Source organism: Callithrix jacchus, chromosome 18, assembly GCF_049354715.1.
Source record: "Callithrix jacchus isolate 240 chromosome 18, calJac240_pri, whole genome shotgun sequence".
Taxonomy (NCBI): Eukaryota; Metazoa; Chordata; class Mammalia; order Primates; family Cebidae; genus Callithrix; species Callithrix jacchus.
Genome location: NC_133519.1, coordinates 10894264 through 10911611, shown reverse-complemented (window position 1 = coordinate 10911611; position 17348 = coordinate 10894264). Strand labels below are relative to the sequence as shown.

At 49.4% G+C, this 17348-nt stretch overlaps 2 protein-coding genes across 31 annotated transcripts in view; one reads left to right on the top strand and one right to left on the bottom strand.

Annotated features, from left to right (window-relative positions):
• Window positions 1-4314, bottom strand: part of PRUNE1 (prune exopolyphosphatase 1) — a 29376-nt gene extending 25062 nt beyond the window's left edge. For 2 of the 4 annotated variants that reach the window (XM_035280304.3, XM_078355585.1), the window contains exon 1: window positions 3785-4314. Coding sequence is in view for 1 of the 4 variants with exons in the window: in XM_035280303.3 (XP_035136194.1) it covers window positions 4135-4173 (39 nt within the window). In the remaining 3 variants the exon portion in view is untranslated. The remainder of the gene's footprint in view (window positions 1-3784) is intronic. The other 2 variants (XM_035280303.3, XM_078355584.1) reach the window with 1 other exon arrangement.
• A 1324-nt stretch (window positions 4315-5638) lies between these two features.
• MINDY1 (MINDY lysine 48 deubiquitinase 1) lies at window positions 5639-16684 on the top strand. 27 transcript variants are annotated; one of them, XM_054247866.2, is made up of 12 exons: window positions 5639-6229; window positions 7913-8047; window positions 8822-8927; window positions 9975-10765; window positions 11134-11191; window positions 11601-11665; window positions 12295-12453; window positions 13399-13501; window positions 13847-13989; window positions 15248-15439; window positions 15744-15896; window positions 16154-16684. In XM_054247866.2, the coding sequence occupies exons 4-12, from the start codon at window positions 10313-10315 to the stop codon at window positions 16232-16234; spliced, it is 1407 nt and encodes a 468-aa protein (XP_054103841.1). In that variant the 5' UTR covers window positions 5639-6229; window positions 7913-8047; window positions 8822-8927; window positions 9975-10312; the 3' UTR covers window positions 16235-16684. The 27 variants fall into 27 exon arrangements, with proteins under 27 accessions (XP_054103841.1, XP_035136193.1, XP_054103846.1 ...); XM_035280302.3 differs by lacking the exon at window positions 7913-8047 and having other exon boundaries at window positions 10627-10765; XM_054247871.2 differs by lacking the exon at window positions 7913-8047 and having other exon boundaries at window positions 10627-10765; window positions 13396-13501.
• The last annotated feature ends 664 nt before the right edge of the window (window positions 16685-17348 follow it).

Below are 17348 nucleotides of genomic sequence, written 5' to 3'. Positions count from 1 at the left end.
GGAGCTCCCTGTCTGTTCATGGTCATGTATCCCTGATCCTTAACATGGTTTATGTGGTGGGTGACCATGTCCTTTATTGTTCAAACTGAGACACTTATGAGAACGGAAAGCGGTACTTTCTGGGTATGCAGCTGCCCAACTCATAAGACATCACTCTCTTCTTCTTCTTCTTTTTTTTTTTGGAGACGGGGTCTCACTATGTTGCCGAGGCTGGAGTACAGTGGCTATTCACAGGTGCAATCCTACGACTGATCAGCACGGGAGTTTTGACCTGCTCCGTTTCTGATCTGGGCTGGTTCACCCCACCTTAGGCAACCTGGTGGTCCCCTGGTCCCGGGAGGTCACCATATTGATGCCTAACTTAGTGCAGACACCTGATCAGCATAGTGCACTACAGCCCAGAACTCCTGGGCTCAAGTGATCCTCCTACCTCAGCCTCCCGAGTAGCTGGGACTACAGGCATGTGCCACCGCGCCCGGCCACTCTCTCTTCTTCTTTAGGAAAAACATGCGTAACCCTTAATTCCAAGCCCATCCTCCACCAGCTGAAAGCACAAGCCCAACAGCCTCAGTTTTCTGAGCATCAGAGAAAGAGTTCAGGGAAAATACAGCTATACTTAGCAGCATGAGGAAACCTAAGCTGCCAATGGAAGAAATACAATCTGAGAGCCACAAGTAAATAAATACAAACCTTTTTCCTTTCTTTCTTTCTTTCTTTTTTTTTTTTTTAAAGACACACTAGTTGAAATGACTCTTTTATCCTGATATGTTCTTTGTGGCCTCTCGAGGAGGGGGTAGGGAGGGGGTTAGGACTGGCAAAGTAAACCACTTCCCCTCTAAAGCTAAATATGGATGATAACTACTCTTCAGAATAGTTAATGGGGGAGAAAAATAAACAAGACAGAAAGCCAGAGAGAGACGAAAATGGGAAAAATACTGATGCCGGGACAGCACGTTTCTAAGGAGACCCAGCTCCGGATTCCTGCCTCATGCCTGAGAAATGCACACAATACATTATCCAAAGGCTCCTGGATGGACACCCAAACTGCAATGCAGCCCCACCCTGAAGCAAAGACGACTCCTTCCTAGAAGTGAAAGATGAGTCACCATAAATAGGACATTTAGTTAAATTTTAAAAAAAATTTTAATGGAATGTCCTATTGTCCCTGTGGCAGAGGCTGCCGAAAATGTCTCTGGTGTCAAATGCTAAAAATGGGGTAGTAAGGGGAGACTTGGCTGGATTACCAGCTGTCTTTATCCTGTGCAGACAGGAGCATTCCTGATCTCCTGAAAGTTATAATTAAACTATAATTGAAGAGGAACATTCAAACTTAAGAGTGTATCTGTCCAAATCATCTCTCTTACACAAGAAACCTAACAGGGTGGCCTCTGGAGAACCAGATGGAGAGGTGAGAAGAAAGAGGATCTTTATCTTTTTCATTTCATATCCTTTTGGTATTTAAATTTGTTCATTAAGTGCACATTTACTACTTCTATAATTTAAAGCAATCTAGGCAGGGCATGGTGGCTCCACCTGTAACCCCAACACTTTGGGAGGCCAAGACAGGTGGATCACTTGAGGTCAGGAGTTCCAGACCAGCCAGGCCAACATGGTGAAACCCTGTCGCTACTAAAAATACAAAAGTTAGCCAGGCATGGTGGTGTACACTTGTAATCCCAGCTACTCAGGAGGCTGAGGCAGGAGAATTGCCTGAACCCAGGAGGCAGAGATTGCGGTGAGCCAAGATCGCACCATTGCACTCCAGCCTGGGTAACAAGAGCAAAACTACATCTCAAAAAAAAAAAAAAAAAAATTTAAAGCAATCTAAATTGTTGGCATCTACCAGTATGTCTTGCCATCAGTTCATCTGCTAACTTTCCTAGAGTCTACTTTTCTCATTTCTCCAGGCCCTGGGGGGGCTATGCGGTGATGAAAGCTCTACGGACACAATCTCACCTTTTACAAGTTCACAAGTTTGAAAAGAAAATCTAGATCTTGCTCCTTGGGGGAAGAATGCAGGGAGACAAAAGTTAAGATGCCAGCAATATTGGAAAAATCAAGTATTGTTCCAGCTTCATATTGCTGTAGAGAATATACTACTAGGGCCAGGCACAGTGGCTCACACCTATCATTCCAGCACTCTGGGAAGCCAAACCAGAGGGATTGCTTGAGTCCAGGAGTTCGAGACCAGACTGGGCAACATGGCGAGGCCGTGTCTCTACAAAAATACAAAAAATTAGCCCTGCGTGGTGGCACATGCCTATAGTCGAAGCTTTAATGGGAGGCTGAGGTGGGAGGATCAATTGAGCCTGGGGGGTGATCACACTACTGCACTCCAGCCAGGGCAACAGAGTGAGACCCTGGCTCAAAATAAATAAATAAACAAACAAATACAGAATAAAAATAGAGAATATACTATTAACCTGGGGGTGGGGGAGGCTCTGGAGGATACGTGCTGGAGAGTAGATGCATGCAAAGAAATAGCATTTGGTGAGGTTTCAGGTCCAAGTGCTCTTTACCAAATGGTGGAACAGAGACCAGTCATTTGTGTTACCTGGGGGGGGGGGGGGGGAATCTAAGTGCTTAGCACTTAGAACAGTGCCACAAAACTCTACATTAGTCCTCCAATAAGTGCCCTGTGGTGGAATCAGAGGTAACTAAAAGGGACTGCTTCCAAATGGCCTCATGCATTGAAATAATTTCCCCAAATTTGTTTTCCCAAGGAAAATGTGTAATTGGTGTTAAAATGGACCATCTCCCCAATTCAACATGAAGACAATTCATTTTATTCCAGTAGATATGTCTGTAGCAGGAATTAACTGACTTTCAGGATTTGTTAAGGACCAGAATCTGGGCCAGGCACGATGGCTCACGCCCGTAATCCCAGCACTTTGGGAGGTCACGGAAGGCGGATCATGAGGTCAGGAGTTTGAGACCAGTCTGGACAACATGGTGAAATTCCGTCTCTACTAAAAATACAAAAATTAGCCGGGCGGGGTGGCACATGCCTGTAATTCCAACTACTCAAGAGGCTGAGGCAGGAGAATCACTTGAACTCGGGAAGCAGAGGTTGCAGTGAGCCAAGATTGTGCCATTGCACTCCAGCCTGAGTGACAGATTGAGACTCTTGTCTCAAACAAACAAACAAACAAACAAACAAACAGAATCTGTCCCCCAGGAGAATTTGTAGAGTTTAAGATATCTAAAAAGGAAAGCTCAGCCAGCCATCTGTCTGGGTTTCTTCAGGGCAGAATAACTCAAAGTAGAGGGGCCCGGTGACCTCCTGGATCCTCTCTCTGGTTAGCTTTTTGCTGCTAACTGGGATAACAGCCTAATGCCTCATGACGGCTCAGCTGGGTGAGTCCAGCTGGCTCAGAGAGCACCACGCATAAGCCACAAAGCAGTCAGTAGTCATATTTATGGTTTTGATTGCAAACACTCTTTGTGCTTATCCCTTCCAAGTGGAGAATTTTTATGTCATTTCTGTGTGTTAAGGCCAAGGGAGAAACCTGGAGGCAAAGGAATGCTGGTTGTGGGTCAAGAAATATGCTTGATGGATTCTGTATGTTTGGCTTAAAAACACTGACTTAAAGTAAAATACCACGACCACTTCTAACCTAGAAATGAGTTCAGCCCGCCAGACAGAAACTGCCATTCAGAGGAAATAAAGCCACGAGCATCGGTTCCCTCCACACCCCCGAGGTTCACCTGGAGGCCAGTGGGCCAAGCGAGGCCTTAGGAGCGGAGAACTGAAAGAGGGGCGGGGAGTAAAGAATAAACACACCTCGCGGGGCTCGGCTGGCGGCGGCACAGTCCTGGTCCTTTTGACGGAACTGACCAAGACGACAGCAAGCAGAGGCTCAAATGCAGGACTCAGACCCAAGACTTCTCCCCGCTCTCGGGCGGACCCCCAAGGCGGGGCGCCAAAAACCGGGAGACTGAGCAAGCAGCATTCTCACGCTCGTAAGCTGGCTTCTCGCTCCTCATGCCCCAAATCTGATCGGGCCCCAACCCCCCTCCCCACAACATAGTGTTCCCTCCACACGGACCGTCGAGGCTCCCCCAGATCCCACGTCTCCGTCCTTCCTGGACCCCGTGCTCCATTCCTTACAGTCACAGACAGGGATCGGTTACCTGCAGAGCAGCTCGACAACCCTGCAGGTAGTCCTCCATGATGAAGCCCAAAGTACGCCGTCGCCCCAGATCGAGGAGCGGTTCCCCGGCGAATGCACCCCGCCCGGGACTCAGGGGCTAAAGACCAGAGTCAGGAGGCGGGACTCGAACCCGCCACACGGCGAATCGGCCTCCGACCCCGGGAGGAAGTGCGTAAGCGGGCACTCCCGAGCCCGGCGTCGCCCCGCCCCCAGCGGAGGCGGGGCTCTACGCCCAGAGGCTCCTGGGACGTCTTTCCGGAGAGGCCAAGGGGGCGTGGCGCTGGTCGTCGTGGGAAAGGTTGTCTCGCAGCTCCGCAATGGCCCTAGCAAGCGAGGGAAGGAGAGTTTTCTGAGGGATCAGTCGTTTGACAAACAAATGTGGATGTGTCACAGCGACCCATTGTTGTGGCGTCTGAACTTACCCTCTCAGATCGGGCTAAGTATAACATCTTTCCATATATCTCACCGAGCATCTGGTTGACATTTTAAGTGACACTTGGCAAAACAGATATTCATCTTCTTTCTGGAAATTCTCTCCTTAACCGAACTGACTCAGTCGCCACCAGTTTTGTGGTTGTTCATGTTTGCAGAACATTAGAATAATCTTTGATCCCTCTTGTTTGCTTAATACCTGCAGTGTCCTGCCAACTCTTGCTGCTTCTTCCTTTGCTACTCTGTAGCCTGTTTTTTTTTTTTCCTACTGCCTCGTTAAATATCTTCTCCTTCCTTTCTTGGACGGTTGTAACCTTGGCTTTTTGCTCTCTGCCTCCCTAATTGTTCCAACTGCTCTTTCAGCCTTCAGAGTGGCTTGAAGTTTCATCCTGTGGCAGTCCTGTCCATAGAGTCTAGGGAACCCTTCAGAATGCAGAGTTAGGTTCCAACCTCCCTTAACCGCCACTTTCCAGCCGCAGGGTAGTGCAGGTACTGCAAATAAATGGAAGCTCAAGGTCAAATATTCCCTCGTTTATTTATCTGTCCCTATATTTCCTACCATCAACCTCACACCAGCTTTTCCTGCTTCCCCAGCTGTAAATTGAGGGGAGGTGACTGATGAAAAGCTGAGGCCTGCGGTGGAACCAAGATCCAGGGCACAGGGGTGTTGGATCTCCTGCCTGTTCTACGAGTTCTTTCCCTGCTGTGCGCTCTTCCCATAGCCTGGGGCTTCTTCCACACCCTCTGCGCTCTACCAGGTGCACAACCCAACCAGTTTTTTCTAGACTTAAAAAAAGATACGGCAAGGACTTGAAAAGGAGCCCTCTGGAGGGCTCCAGAGGGAAAAGAGCTGGGTTGTTTTTTCTTTAATTTAACATAACTCATTAACATTGAGTAATATATGCAAATATCGTGCTCTTTTGTCCTGTTTCTGTGGATCTGGAGCAAAGGACTGCCATACCCAGAGAGAAACCTCAGATCCAACAAGCTGCTTCTGTCCAGCCCGGCTCCTCCCCACTCAGCAAGGGCACTTGCTCTTCCCTATTCTCACCAGAGAGGCACAAGCGCTCCGTCCCTTCCAGAGGCTGGCGGAGGGAAGAGAAAGGGTCTGTTGTTTTTCTCTCCTGTTTCTCTCTCCCTCTCTGCTGATCACCAAGCTGCTGACCGGGTCATAAAGCCCTGATGGAAATCCACCAGTGCTGGGCAGGCCCCTCCTCCTCCAGGGAGCTTGTCCTTGACTAATTTTTCTTCGTCCCGATGAGAAAAAAAGAGAGAGAGAGAAGAAAAGAAAAACCACAAACTTCCTTTGAAAACCAGCTTGTAGACAGGGCCTGGAGTGCGTGCCCTAGACCCGGCGACTCAGGAATCCTGAAGACGCTCTTAGTGACCTGGAGCAGCTGGGCTGCGCCCCTGCCTGCCTTCACCCTCCTCCGGTGCCCCCAGTACTGGGCGTGAGTCCGGAAGTAGCCACAACCCAGCCAGGACCGCCGCTCATAAAGCTGTGTAAACCTGTATAAGCTCAGGCGTTGACAGCTGGAAGGCAATCGGCACTGGCAGCCCCCCTCATTGCACCCACCTCCCCCATCGCATTGCCACAGCTGACCTCTCCTTCTCAGTCTTGGAACAGCACCCACTTCTTTAAGGTAAAAACTTTATTTTAATCGTCTTCTTCACCTCTTCTCCCACCCTTCTCCGTTTCCTCTCCGGCTCTGGGGAGCTGACACCTGCTGTCCTTCCACCTTCGGTCGACAGGTCTGGATTGCTTAGAGGAGCTAAGGCAGGAGAGAGATGTAAAGGGGATGCTGCGTGGTCCTCCTCCTTTTAATGAAATCATGCAACCCTCCCCCTCTCCTTGTGAGCAAGTAGACAGGGCACTGTGGAGATGGTTGACATATCCTGAGATGAAAATCTAAACTATTGCCGGGCATGGTGGCTCATGCCTGTAATCCCAGCATTTTGGGAGGCTGAGACGGGTGGATCATCTGAGGTCAGGAGTTCAAGACCAGCCTGGCCAACATGATGAAACCCCATCTCTACTAAAAATACAAAAAATTAGCTGGGCGTGGTCGTGGGCACCTGTAATCCCAGCTACTTGGGAGGCTGAGGCAGGAGAATCAGTTGAACCCTAAAGGTGGAGGTTGCAGTGAGCCGAGATTGTGTCATTGCACTCCAGCCTGGGCAATAAGAGCAAAACTCCGTCTCAGGGAAAAAAAAAGAAAGAAAGAAAGAAAATCTAAACAACTGATTGCATGAAGACATACATCAGACTGAGAAGGAGATTGGAGTGGGACAGAAAGGGACTTGTTCCTAGGGAGAGGAGGAGTGTCTTCTTGAAGCTATGTGCCTGTTTTACATGCTTCTTCCAACTTTCGGCTCACTAGGGAGGAACCACGGCTATTTTAACTCCCTCATCCACTACCATAATTCCAGCTGGAGAGAAAGTGTAGGACTTGAGGAGCTGAGAAAGACGAGGAAAAGAATGAGACTTTGATTTGCCTGAGTATCCCCTCCCTCATTCTTTCCTACACTGAAATACTCTGCTCTCTCCAGTAGCAGTGGACCTTGTAGAGTGGAAATCCTCCATTACAGGCTGGGCGTGGTGGTGCATGCCTGTAGTCCCAGCTACTTGGGAGGCTGAGGCAGGAAAATCCCTTGAATCTGGGAGGGAGAGGTTGGAGTGAGCAGAGGTCATGCCACTGCACTCTAGCCTGGTGAGAGAGCAAGACTCCATCTCAAAAAAAAAGAAAAAAGAAAAAGAAACCCTCCATTACATTTCCTGCTCCTGCCTCTTAAGACTTAGCCCATTTAGCTCTGCCCAGTTCCTCTGAGACCCCACTCCCTCGGGTGTCCGCTCCTGGGTTCCTTTGGCTTACCTCTCTAGCCAGCTAGCTGCCCAACCCCCCGCTTCATTATTGATCATTTCTGGCACTGGACAGAAAAGATAAGAAATGCAGCCTGCTTTTCTTCAAGCTTTTTCACTTTCCCAGGCTCTGGCATCTGCTTTGAGGTTCATCCTAAGTGTCACTTAAGGGGAGAAAGAAAGAAGAGAGAGAGAGGAAAAATAAGTGTAAGGCCTGCAGGCAATTTTGGCTACTCTGATTCTAAATTAACAACATGTAAATGATATGCGGCTAGCATAAATATATGAATCAAGAGGATAATCAATTTGAGTGACTAGGCTTATTTTATTTGAGTAACTTTAGTGTTCTTCAACCTCACCTCAAATTCCTGCAGGTTTACAAGAAGGAAGCAATCTCAGGTCAGGAGGAGGGTGGAGAAAAGACAAGATTTCTAACTAGTTTAATTTATTTTATTTTGTTTTTGAGATGGAGTCTTGCTCTGTCACCCAGGCTGTAGTGCAGTGTCACAATCTCAGCTCTCTGCAACCTCCACCTCCCAGGTTCAAGCAATTCTCCCACCTCAGCCTCCCGAGCAGCTGGAACTACAGACATGTGCCACTGGTGAATTTTTGTATTTTTAGTACAGACGGGGTTTCGACATATTGGTCAGGCTGATCTAGAACTCCTGACCTCAAGTAATCGGCCCTCCTCAGCCTCCCAAAGTGCTCGGATTACAGACATGAGCCACTACGCCCAGCCCCTAATTAGTTTAATTTCTCCTTCTTTCTCTCCCTGAAAGAGTGGAAGGGGAGCAAGAAGATTGAAGGGAGATGTTTTCCAAAGAGCAGGATTGTGGTTTTTATGATTTATCCCCACAGCATTAGTGAGATGTCTGTCTGTGCTTGCCTTAGTGGGCCTCAAGTGCTGATGGAGAGCAGGTTAAACAGGTCTGGTGTTCACATCTAGAAACACCTGTGTGGGAATATACATAAAGCTTCAGGTAGGTGAATGTAGAGGGAGTATTGTTATGTAAATTAATAATCAGCATTTTCATATTTCATAGAAATAGTGGGCAAGAGAGTATCTCTGGGTTTAGGCAATTTCTGGAAAAAAAAATGAACTGAGGAAAAGTTGTGGTCTCAGCTCTAGCTGTCAAGAGATGCTTACTGCATCTGGGCACCATGGCTCATGTCTATAATCCCAGCACTTTGGGAGGCTGGGGAGGGCAGATTGCTTAAGCCCAGAAGTTTAGACCAGCCTGGGCAACAAAGCGAGACCCTGTCTCAACGTAACTAAAAGAAATTTGAATATCTTTATTTTTAAATTTTTTTCCTTGCTTATACCCATTACTAAAAATAATAATAATAATATATATTTTTTCTTTTTTTAAAAAAGGGAAGCTGGCCGAGCGAGGTGGCTCACACCTGTAATCCCAGCACTTTGGGAGGCTGAGGCGGGTGCATCACGAGGTCAAGAGATCCAGACCATCCTGGCCAACAAGGTGAAACCCCATTTCTACTAAAAATATTAAAAAATTAGCTGGGCGTGGTGGTGCATGCCTGTAATCCCAGCTACTCGGGAGGCTGAGGTAGGAGAATCGCTTGAACCTTGGAAGTGGAGGTTGCAGTGAGCCGAGATCCAGCCACTGCATTCCAGCCCAGTGAAAGAGCGAGACTCCGTATTTTTTTTTTCTTTTTTTTTGAGATGGAGTCTCACTCTGTTGCCTAGGCTGGAGTGCAGTGGCTGAATCTCAGTTCACTGCAACCTCCGCCTCCCGAGTAGCTGGGATTACAGGCATGCATCACCACGCCCTGCTAATTTTTTATTATTTTTAGTAGAGACGGGGTTTCACCATATTGGCCAGGCTGGTCTCGAACTCCTGACCTCATGATCCGCCCACCTCAGCCTACCAAAGTGCTGAAATAACAGGCGTGAGCTACTGTGCCCGCCCGGTTGAGACTCCCTCTTTAAAAAAGGGCTTTCTGGGAGAACTTGTGGGGAGTGCTTTTTGCTTTTTGTGACCCTAATCTGAAGTTACTTACCAGAACCAATCTCTGATTGCAGTCCCCACAAGCTACATTTCCCCTCCCAGCCTACAGGAAACCCCACCCAGGCCTTTATATTGTGGTTTGGGATTGTGTACGGTTCAGGAGAGCCCTTGGAGGAGAAAGACTTCCCCTTCCTCACCAGCATTTCACCTTTAGGGGCATGGCACTAACTCCCTGTGCCTCCTCCCTTCCTCACCCCTAGCGCTATGTGACTGTTGATCTTTCACCCTTGGGTGAGACAGAGAAGGTATCCCTAAAAATACAAGCAGCCTGTGGATGCTTAGGATGTTGTGTGAAGGGGCAGGGTGTGGGGTATCCCTGTCCTGGCTCTGAGGGGGTTACTGACGTGATGCCTGTTAGAGTAAGCTAAAGATCATCATATTAGTAACCGTTAGTTAACGTAGATTCACATTTCTTTCTCCATCTCTCTTCCTTCTTTCTCCTTCGTGCTCTCCCTTTCTCGCTGTCTTTTCTCCATTCCTTGTCATGATCTGTTTCAGGGAAGCTCACTCCACCCATGTCTTCAATCCCACCCTCCCCAGCCTGGAAGCCCTGTACCCTCCTGGTCTCATCTGGTCACAGCAAGTTAGAGGTGGAAAGAACGCAACACGGACCCTTCTGTTTACCCATATACTGCCCATAGCCAGGAGTGATGCCCAAACCCTACCCAGCCTTCCACACTACATTCCTTTTCCAAGACTTTTCTGGGTTAGTTTGCGTTCCAGCCCAGTGATTTTCTTCTTATTGGACGGGCCCCTCTTTTGCATCCCAAGTCTGGCTTAGGCAGGTCCCTGAAGTCAGTAAACACCTTCGGTGCCCCTCAGCTGACTTTTTGACCATGGAACACCATCAGCCTGAGCATCCAGCCCCTGGTAAGGCCGGGACTGCAGAAGCAGTCATCCCTGAAAACCATGAGGTCCCGGCAGGCCCAGATGAGCACCCTCAGGACACAGATACAAGAGATGCTGATGGGGAGGCTGGAGAACAGGAGCCAGCAGACCAAGCTTTGCTGCCTGGCCAGTGTGGGGACAACCTTGAGTCCCCTACACCTGAAGCTAGCTCAAGTCCCCCGGGGCCAACCCTTGGGACAGTGCCTGAAGTAGAGACAATGAGGGCATGCTCCACGCCCCAGGAGCTTCCTCGGTCCCCCAGGACCCGACAGCCTGAGCCAGATTTCTACTGTGTCAAGTGGATCCCTTGGAAAGGAGAACGGACACCCATCATTACGCAGAGCACTAACGGCCCTTGCCCTCTCCTTGCCATCATGAACATCCTTTTTCTTCAGTGGAAGGTAAGAGAACATGCAGTTAGTTAGGGGTGCGGACGGGGTTGGGGAGTATTCTTCCCAGACCTACTTCCTTGATCATCCTGATGTTCTCAAACCAGGCAAAACTTTTCAGATCATCGTCCCTATTTCTCCAGATTGAACAAGTAAGATCTTCCTAAAAACAAAGGAAGAAAAAGAGGAAGATCTGTCCTAATCCTGTGTCTCCTACTCCCTAGCAAATGCACATGCCTTGCAAGATTTCACATTCATTCCCTTGTGCCAGCTGCAAGCCTTTTTTCCTGCCCCACCCCTTGCCTTTCCATGGGTTCTTCCTTTAGCACTTTTTCTGGGAGTGGGGGGAGCACACATGTGATCACCCCTTCTGCCTCCAGGTGAAGCTTCCCCCGCAGAAGGAAGTGATCACATCGGATGAGCTCATGGCCCATCTTGGTGAGTGACTGGGCCTTGGAGAGGAATTACCCAAGGGGTTCCCGAGCTATCCACTCAGCCAGAAATCCAGACTGTTCAGGGATCTCCATTTGAGGGTTCTGATATGGCAGGGAGGGTAAGGGTCCATGGGGCTTCTCTGCAAGGCTGGAGAATGAAAAGCAAAGGGGTCAGGAGCCCTGTGTTATAACACCAATTCTGCCCTTAGCTTTCATATGTGACCCTGGGCGGGCCCTTCGCCTTTAGGAGCCTGTCACCTCCTCTGAGAAATGAAGACTCCAGATTAGACTTGAAGTCTTTTCCAGTGCTGAAAATCGGTGTTCTGTGAAATTACCCCCATGCTCTAGGACAAGAGGAAGCTTAGCTTTTGGGAAACTGGTGGGGTAAGCTGATAAGGGGCCCTGTCTTGTAGGAAACTGCCTGCTGTCCATCAGGCCCCACGAGACGTCAGAGGGACTGCAGCTTAATTTCCAGCAGGTGAGACGAAAGGTCTGCAGGCCCAGGGGGCTGCAGGTTGCTGAGGGTGCATCTTGAGATATTAAGAGAAGCCTTTTGTTGCTTCTTCAGAGGTTTCCTTGAACCATGATTTTATTCTGCAGGAGTCAGAGGAGTTTACTTTTGTCCTAGAAAATATGTTCATTTGCCTGGTGCTCACGCCTGTAATCCCAGCACTTTGAGAGGCCAAAGAGTGAGGATCACCTGAGGCCAAGAGTTCAAGGCCAGCATGGGCAACATAATAATACCCCTGTCTCTACCAAAAAAAATTTTTTTTTCAAGAATTAGCCAGGTATGGCAGTGTGTGCCTGTAGTCCCAGTTACTCAGAAGGCTGAGGCTGGAGGGTCACTTGAAATCAAGAGTTTGAGGCTGCAGTGAGCCGGGATCACACCACTGCACTCCAGCCTGAATGAAAGAACGAGACCTTGACTCCAAAAGAAAAACAATGTTCATTTATATAAGACAGAGAAGGGTTGAGGCAAGGGAGAAATGGAATGGCTTGTAAGAGAATCAGGGAAGAAAAGCAACAAGATTAATTTTTAATTTCTGGAGGTGGCAGTGGATGGTGGGAGAGAAGCCTAGAATATCCACCACGTTTTTCTACCCTCAGAATGTGGATGATGCAATGACAGTGCTGCCTAAACTGGCCACAGGTCTGGATGTCAATGTCCGGTTCACAGGCGTTTCCGATTTTGAGTACACACCCGAGTGCAGCGTCTTTGACCTCCTAGGCATACCTCTGTACCATGGCTGGCTTGTGGATCCACAGGTGAGGGCGGGAGGGCCCACCGGGACCTTGTCCCGCTCAAGCTGACATGAGAGAGGCACATTTTTGTGGGGTAGAGGTTAGGGAGTTAGGGGTGAGAGTGGCTTGGGAGGGAAATAGGGTTTGGAGACTGGACCCAGTACAGAATTCCTTGAATTTTAACCTATTTTGGGGGTAGCATACAAATACAAACAAACTACATGCAAATAGATCAGTTCTTTAGACATCAAAAGTTCAGGAACCAGATGGGCTTGGTGGCACATGCCTGTATCCCCAGCTGCCTGGGAGGAGTTCGAGGCTAGCCTTGGCAATATAGGCAATGTAGAGCAACCCTGTGATGAATGGTTCCAGAAAGTTTTTGTTTTTTGAGAGACAAAAAAAAATGTTTAGGAACCATTCATCACAGGGTTGCAGTCCTTGTGAGCTTTGTTCATTTCCTATCTTAAAAAAAAAAAGAAAAATCTTGCCTGGTGTGGTGGCTCATGCCTGTAATCCCAGCACTCTGGGAGGCCGAGGCGGGTGGATCACGAGGTCAAGAGATCGAGACCATCCTGGTCAACATGGTGAAACCCCGTCTCTACTAAAAATACAAAAAATTAGCTGGGCATGGTGGTGCGTGCCTGTAATCCCGGCTACTCAGGAGGCTGAGGCAGGAGAATTGCCTGAACCCAGGAGGCGGAGGTTGCGGTGAGCCGAGATCACGCCATTACACTCCAGCCTGGATAAGAAGAACAAAACTCCGTCTCAAAAAATAAAAAAAAATAAAAATCTTAGGCTGGGCATGGTGGCTCGCGCCTGTAATCCAAGCACTTTGGAGGCCAAGGCGGGCGGATCACCTGAAGTCAGGAGTTCAAGACCAGCCTGACCAACATGGTGAAACCCCATATTAAAAAAAAAAAAATCTTAATTTTTTTTGGTATTTCACCATCCCACTCACTACCCAAGCAGAGTCCTGAGGCTGTGCGTGCAGTTGGGAAGCTGAGTTACAACCAGCTGGTGGAGAAGATCATCACCTGCAAACACTCCAGTGACACCAACCTCGTGACAGAAGGTGACATTCCTCCCCTTTCTTGGATATTATGTGGCAGGAATGACGGCTCCTTAGGCTTAGTTTTTATTGTGTGTCTTCTCCCACCACATCCCACTAGATGTAAGTTTCACAAGAAGGAGCCTGGGGAATTTCTGTTTCGTTCACTGAGGTATCCCCAGTGCCTGGCATGAGGCAGCTGCTCTATGAGTATTTGCTAAGTGAATGAATACAGCCAGGTTTCAAGAAGGGGACATCAGAAGGTGGGACTGACCCCCAGGGCTTTTGACAGGGGCTCACTGGACGGTCCTTCCTGTTGGGGACCTTGAATTTAAGCCAAGTTTCCCCTGACTTCTGCTGTTGTGACAGGCCTGATTGCGGAGCAGTTCCTGGAGACCACGGCGGCCCAGCTGACCTACCACGGGCTGTGTGAGCTGACCACAGGTGCTAAGGAGGGAGAACTTAGCGTCTTTTTCCGAAACAACCACTTTAGCACCATGACTAAGCACAAGGTAATGAGGGTCTGGGGGCGATGGGCTGTGGGGCCATCATTTCCTCGAGCCTTTTTCTCTATGGGTCCAGCTGGGATCCGCTAGATTAAGCCGCGGTAGCAAATGACCCCTGAAATCCCTGTGGTTTGGTTTACCACAGCAAAGGTTCATTTCCCACTCCCGCTGCATGTCCACTGTGGATTGGCTACGGTTCTGTCCCACACCACTTTCACTCTGCGGCAGCTGACAAAGGATCCTTTATCTGGAGTATATGCGGGGCGGGGTGGGGGGTGGGGGGGGCACTGTGCACTAGTGCTTAGAGCTGCTGCTGCTTTTTTTTTTTTTTTTTTTTAAAGCCTACGGCACCCAATATTTCCAGGCGATCTCCCTGTACTAACCAGGCCCGACCCTCCTTAACTTCCGAGATCAGGCGCATTCAGGGTGGTATGGCCGTAGACCTTAGAGCTTCTGTTTGGAAATGACATGTATCATTTCTGCTCACATCTACTGGCCAGAGAAAGATATAGGGATAAGCCTACTGTCAATAGGACAGGAAAATACAATCCTCTCCTAGGAAGGGGCAGTTGAATTTTTGAACGATGCTGGTCTTCAAAAGTTAGAAACTGCTGGACTGGGCATGGTGGCTCACAGTGGTAATCCCAGTGGTGGATGGATGACGAGGTCAGGAGTTGCAGACCAGCCTGATCAACATGGTAAAACCCCGTCTCTACTAAAAATACAAAAATTAGCTGGGTGTGGTGGTGCACGCCTGTAGTCCCAGCTACTCGGGAGGCTGAGGCAGGAGAATCACTTGAACCCAGGAGGTGGAGGTTGCAGCGAGCCTCTTGGCTCACACCACTGCAGTGCACTCCAGCCTGGGCAACAGAGAAAGACTCCGTGCCCCTACCCCACCAAAAAAGTTAGAAACTGCCAAAGCTCTCTAGGATTTGAGCAGAAGCAGGAGGGCTCTCTGGTTCTCAAAGGCTTTATCCTCAGAGCCATCAGGCAAGCCCAGAGAACAATGGGAGATGAGGGGAGCAGGGTCTTGTGTGGCGTCTCAGCCCCGAGGACTCCACGCTTGACCTAAATGACCACGGTGCTCACACCCAACTGAACATATGCTCAGATGTCCCTTTCTTCCACATGCTCATACCGACATCTCCCACCTCGCACACCAGCCTATTCAAATGGTCTCCAGCTGTGCGTCTCAGAAGATTTCTGGCAGTGAACTGCCTCTGTATCATCTATCCTGCAATGAGCTCTGTTCTTTCCTTTGTAGAGTCACTTGTACCTACTGGTCACTGACCAGGGCTTTCTACAGGAGGAGCAAGTCGTATGGGAGAGCCTGCACAATGTGGATGGAGACAGCTGCTTCTGTGACTCCGACTTTCACCTGAGTCATTCCCTGGGCAAGGGGCCTGGAGCAGAAGGTGGGAGTGGCTCCCCAGAAAAGCAGCTGCAGGTAGACCAGGTGTGTAGGGCCCTTAGGAATAGTGCAGAGAGCACATGTGCCTCGGAGAGCTTTTTGCTATCCGCATTTTAACGCTAGAGGCCATGCGAACCCACGCCTCTTCACTCTCTGGGTTCCCTCAGGCCGGCTCCTCACTTGGTGTGTATTCTCTGGCACCACAGATAATGCACTTGGCTGTGTGTGCTGCTCTGGAGGGAGAAAGAGCTAGAGAATTTGAGAGACGCAGAGAAACTGATTTGGAAACCTCACCTGAATAGCCATAGCCTTGGGCTTCAGCCCACCGTACAACTCTTGTTCTTCCCAGGACTACCTGATTGCTCTGTCCCTGCAGCAGCAGCCACAAGGCGCGCTGGGGCTTACCGACTTGGAGCTGGCCCAGCAGCTTCAGCAGGAGGAGTATCAGCAGCAGCAGGCAGCACAGCCAGTGTGGACGCGGACGCGGGCCCTGTCACTGCAGGTGGGCTGCTGCTCTGGCTCCCACTCTCCCAGTTTCCACCTCATGCTTTGCTGGGTCCAGAACACCTGTTATTCCCACACTGGTCTCTTCAAGGTTTCTTTTCTCAGGGCCCTTCTCCTGCCTGTCTCTCTCCCCTGGCACCCCTTTCTGTCTTCCTCTCCCTACTCCCTGTCCCTATCCTGACACCTGCTCCTTCTAGAATCTCTTCTTGTGCTCTTCCAAGGCAGTTCAATGACCGATTGTTAAATCCGATACAGGGTAGAGGAGCCACATCTGGACGCCCAGCTGGGGAGCGTCGGCAGAGGCCGAAGCATGAGTCAGACTGCATTCTGCTTTAAGTCTGCCCCACTGCCAGCCTGGCCTGCCCCTTCTTCAGAGGCTATGGCTGGTTGGCTTGTTCTCCCGCCTCTACCCTTGAGATGTGCAGGGTAACTTATTCATGGACTGTTGGGGATCAGAGCAGGTGACAAATGCAAAGGTCAGACTTGGTAATGTCCTTGACCTCATGTGCTGCTGCCTTCTCGGCATCCCACCCAGGGCAACACTGGGACTGATGGGTTTCTGGTTCTCAATGCCTGGTCCCTGAATAGTCACACATTTATACAGACTGAGGCTCTGTGGAGGTCTCTATCTGGAATGCATCTCTCCTGCATCCCATCCCTGCTGCCTGGATGCTCCTGGCCACACAGCCAGGCCTGTCTCCAGTTGTTTCAAGACTTAATTTGGGTTTCTATCTCTGTTATTTGTAATGCCTTCCTGGGGTTTGGAAATAAAATTTCTGGTCAGTTGCGGTGGCTCAAGCCTGAAATCCCAGCACTTTTGGAGATCAAGGTGGGCGGATCACCTGAGGTCAGCCTGCCGAACATGGCGAAACCCCATCTCTACTAAAACTACAAAAAATTAATTGGGCATGGTGGCAGGCACCTGTAATCCCAGCTATTTGGGAGGCTGAAGCAGGAGATTCACTTGAATCCTAAAGGCAGAGGTTGCAGTGAGCCGAGATCGCGCCACTGCACTCCAGCCTGGGCAACAAGAGTGAAACTCCGTCTCAAAACAAAACAGCAACAAACCAACAAACAAAAAAGCCTTATCCTGAGATCTGTTGTTTGCCTTACCCTGAAGCAATGGGGTTATTTGACCCAATTGAAGAACGCAAAAAGTGGGAGTTGAATCAGGGGGAAAGGTGCTTACCTGTCATTTCTTTCTTTCTTTTTCAAGAGGGAGTCTCACTCTGTTGCCCAGGCTGGGGTACAGTGGCACACTCCCAGCTCACTGCAACCTCCATCTCCCAGGTTCAAGTGATCCTCCTCCCTTAGCCTCCTAAGTAGCTGGGACCACAGGCATGCGCCACGGCGCCCAGCTAATTTTTGTATTTTTAGTAGAGATGGGGTTTTGCCATGTTGATCAGGCTGGTCTCAAACTCCTGACCTCAGATGACCTGCCTGCCTTTGC

Bases quoted from the DNA above. Each gene is read 5' to 3' on its own strand.
- MINDY1 (XM_008984310.4), top strand. From the start codon at position 10,313: ATGGAACACCATCAGCCTGAGCATCCAGCCCCTGGTAAGGCCGGGACT. The intron at 11,666-12,294 runs GTGAGACGAAAG...TTCTACCCTCAG, and splicing joins TGCAGCTTAATTTCCAGCAG to AATGTGGATGATGCAATGAC. The intron at 13,990-15,247 runs GTAATGAGGGTC...TTTCCTTTGTAG, and splicing joins GCACCATGACTAAGCACAAG to AGTCACTTGTACCTACTGGT.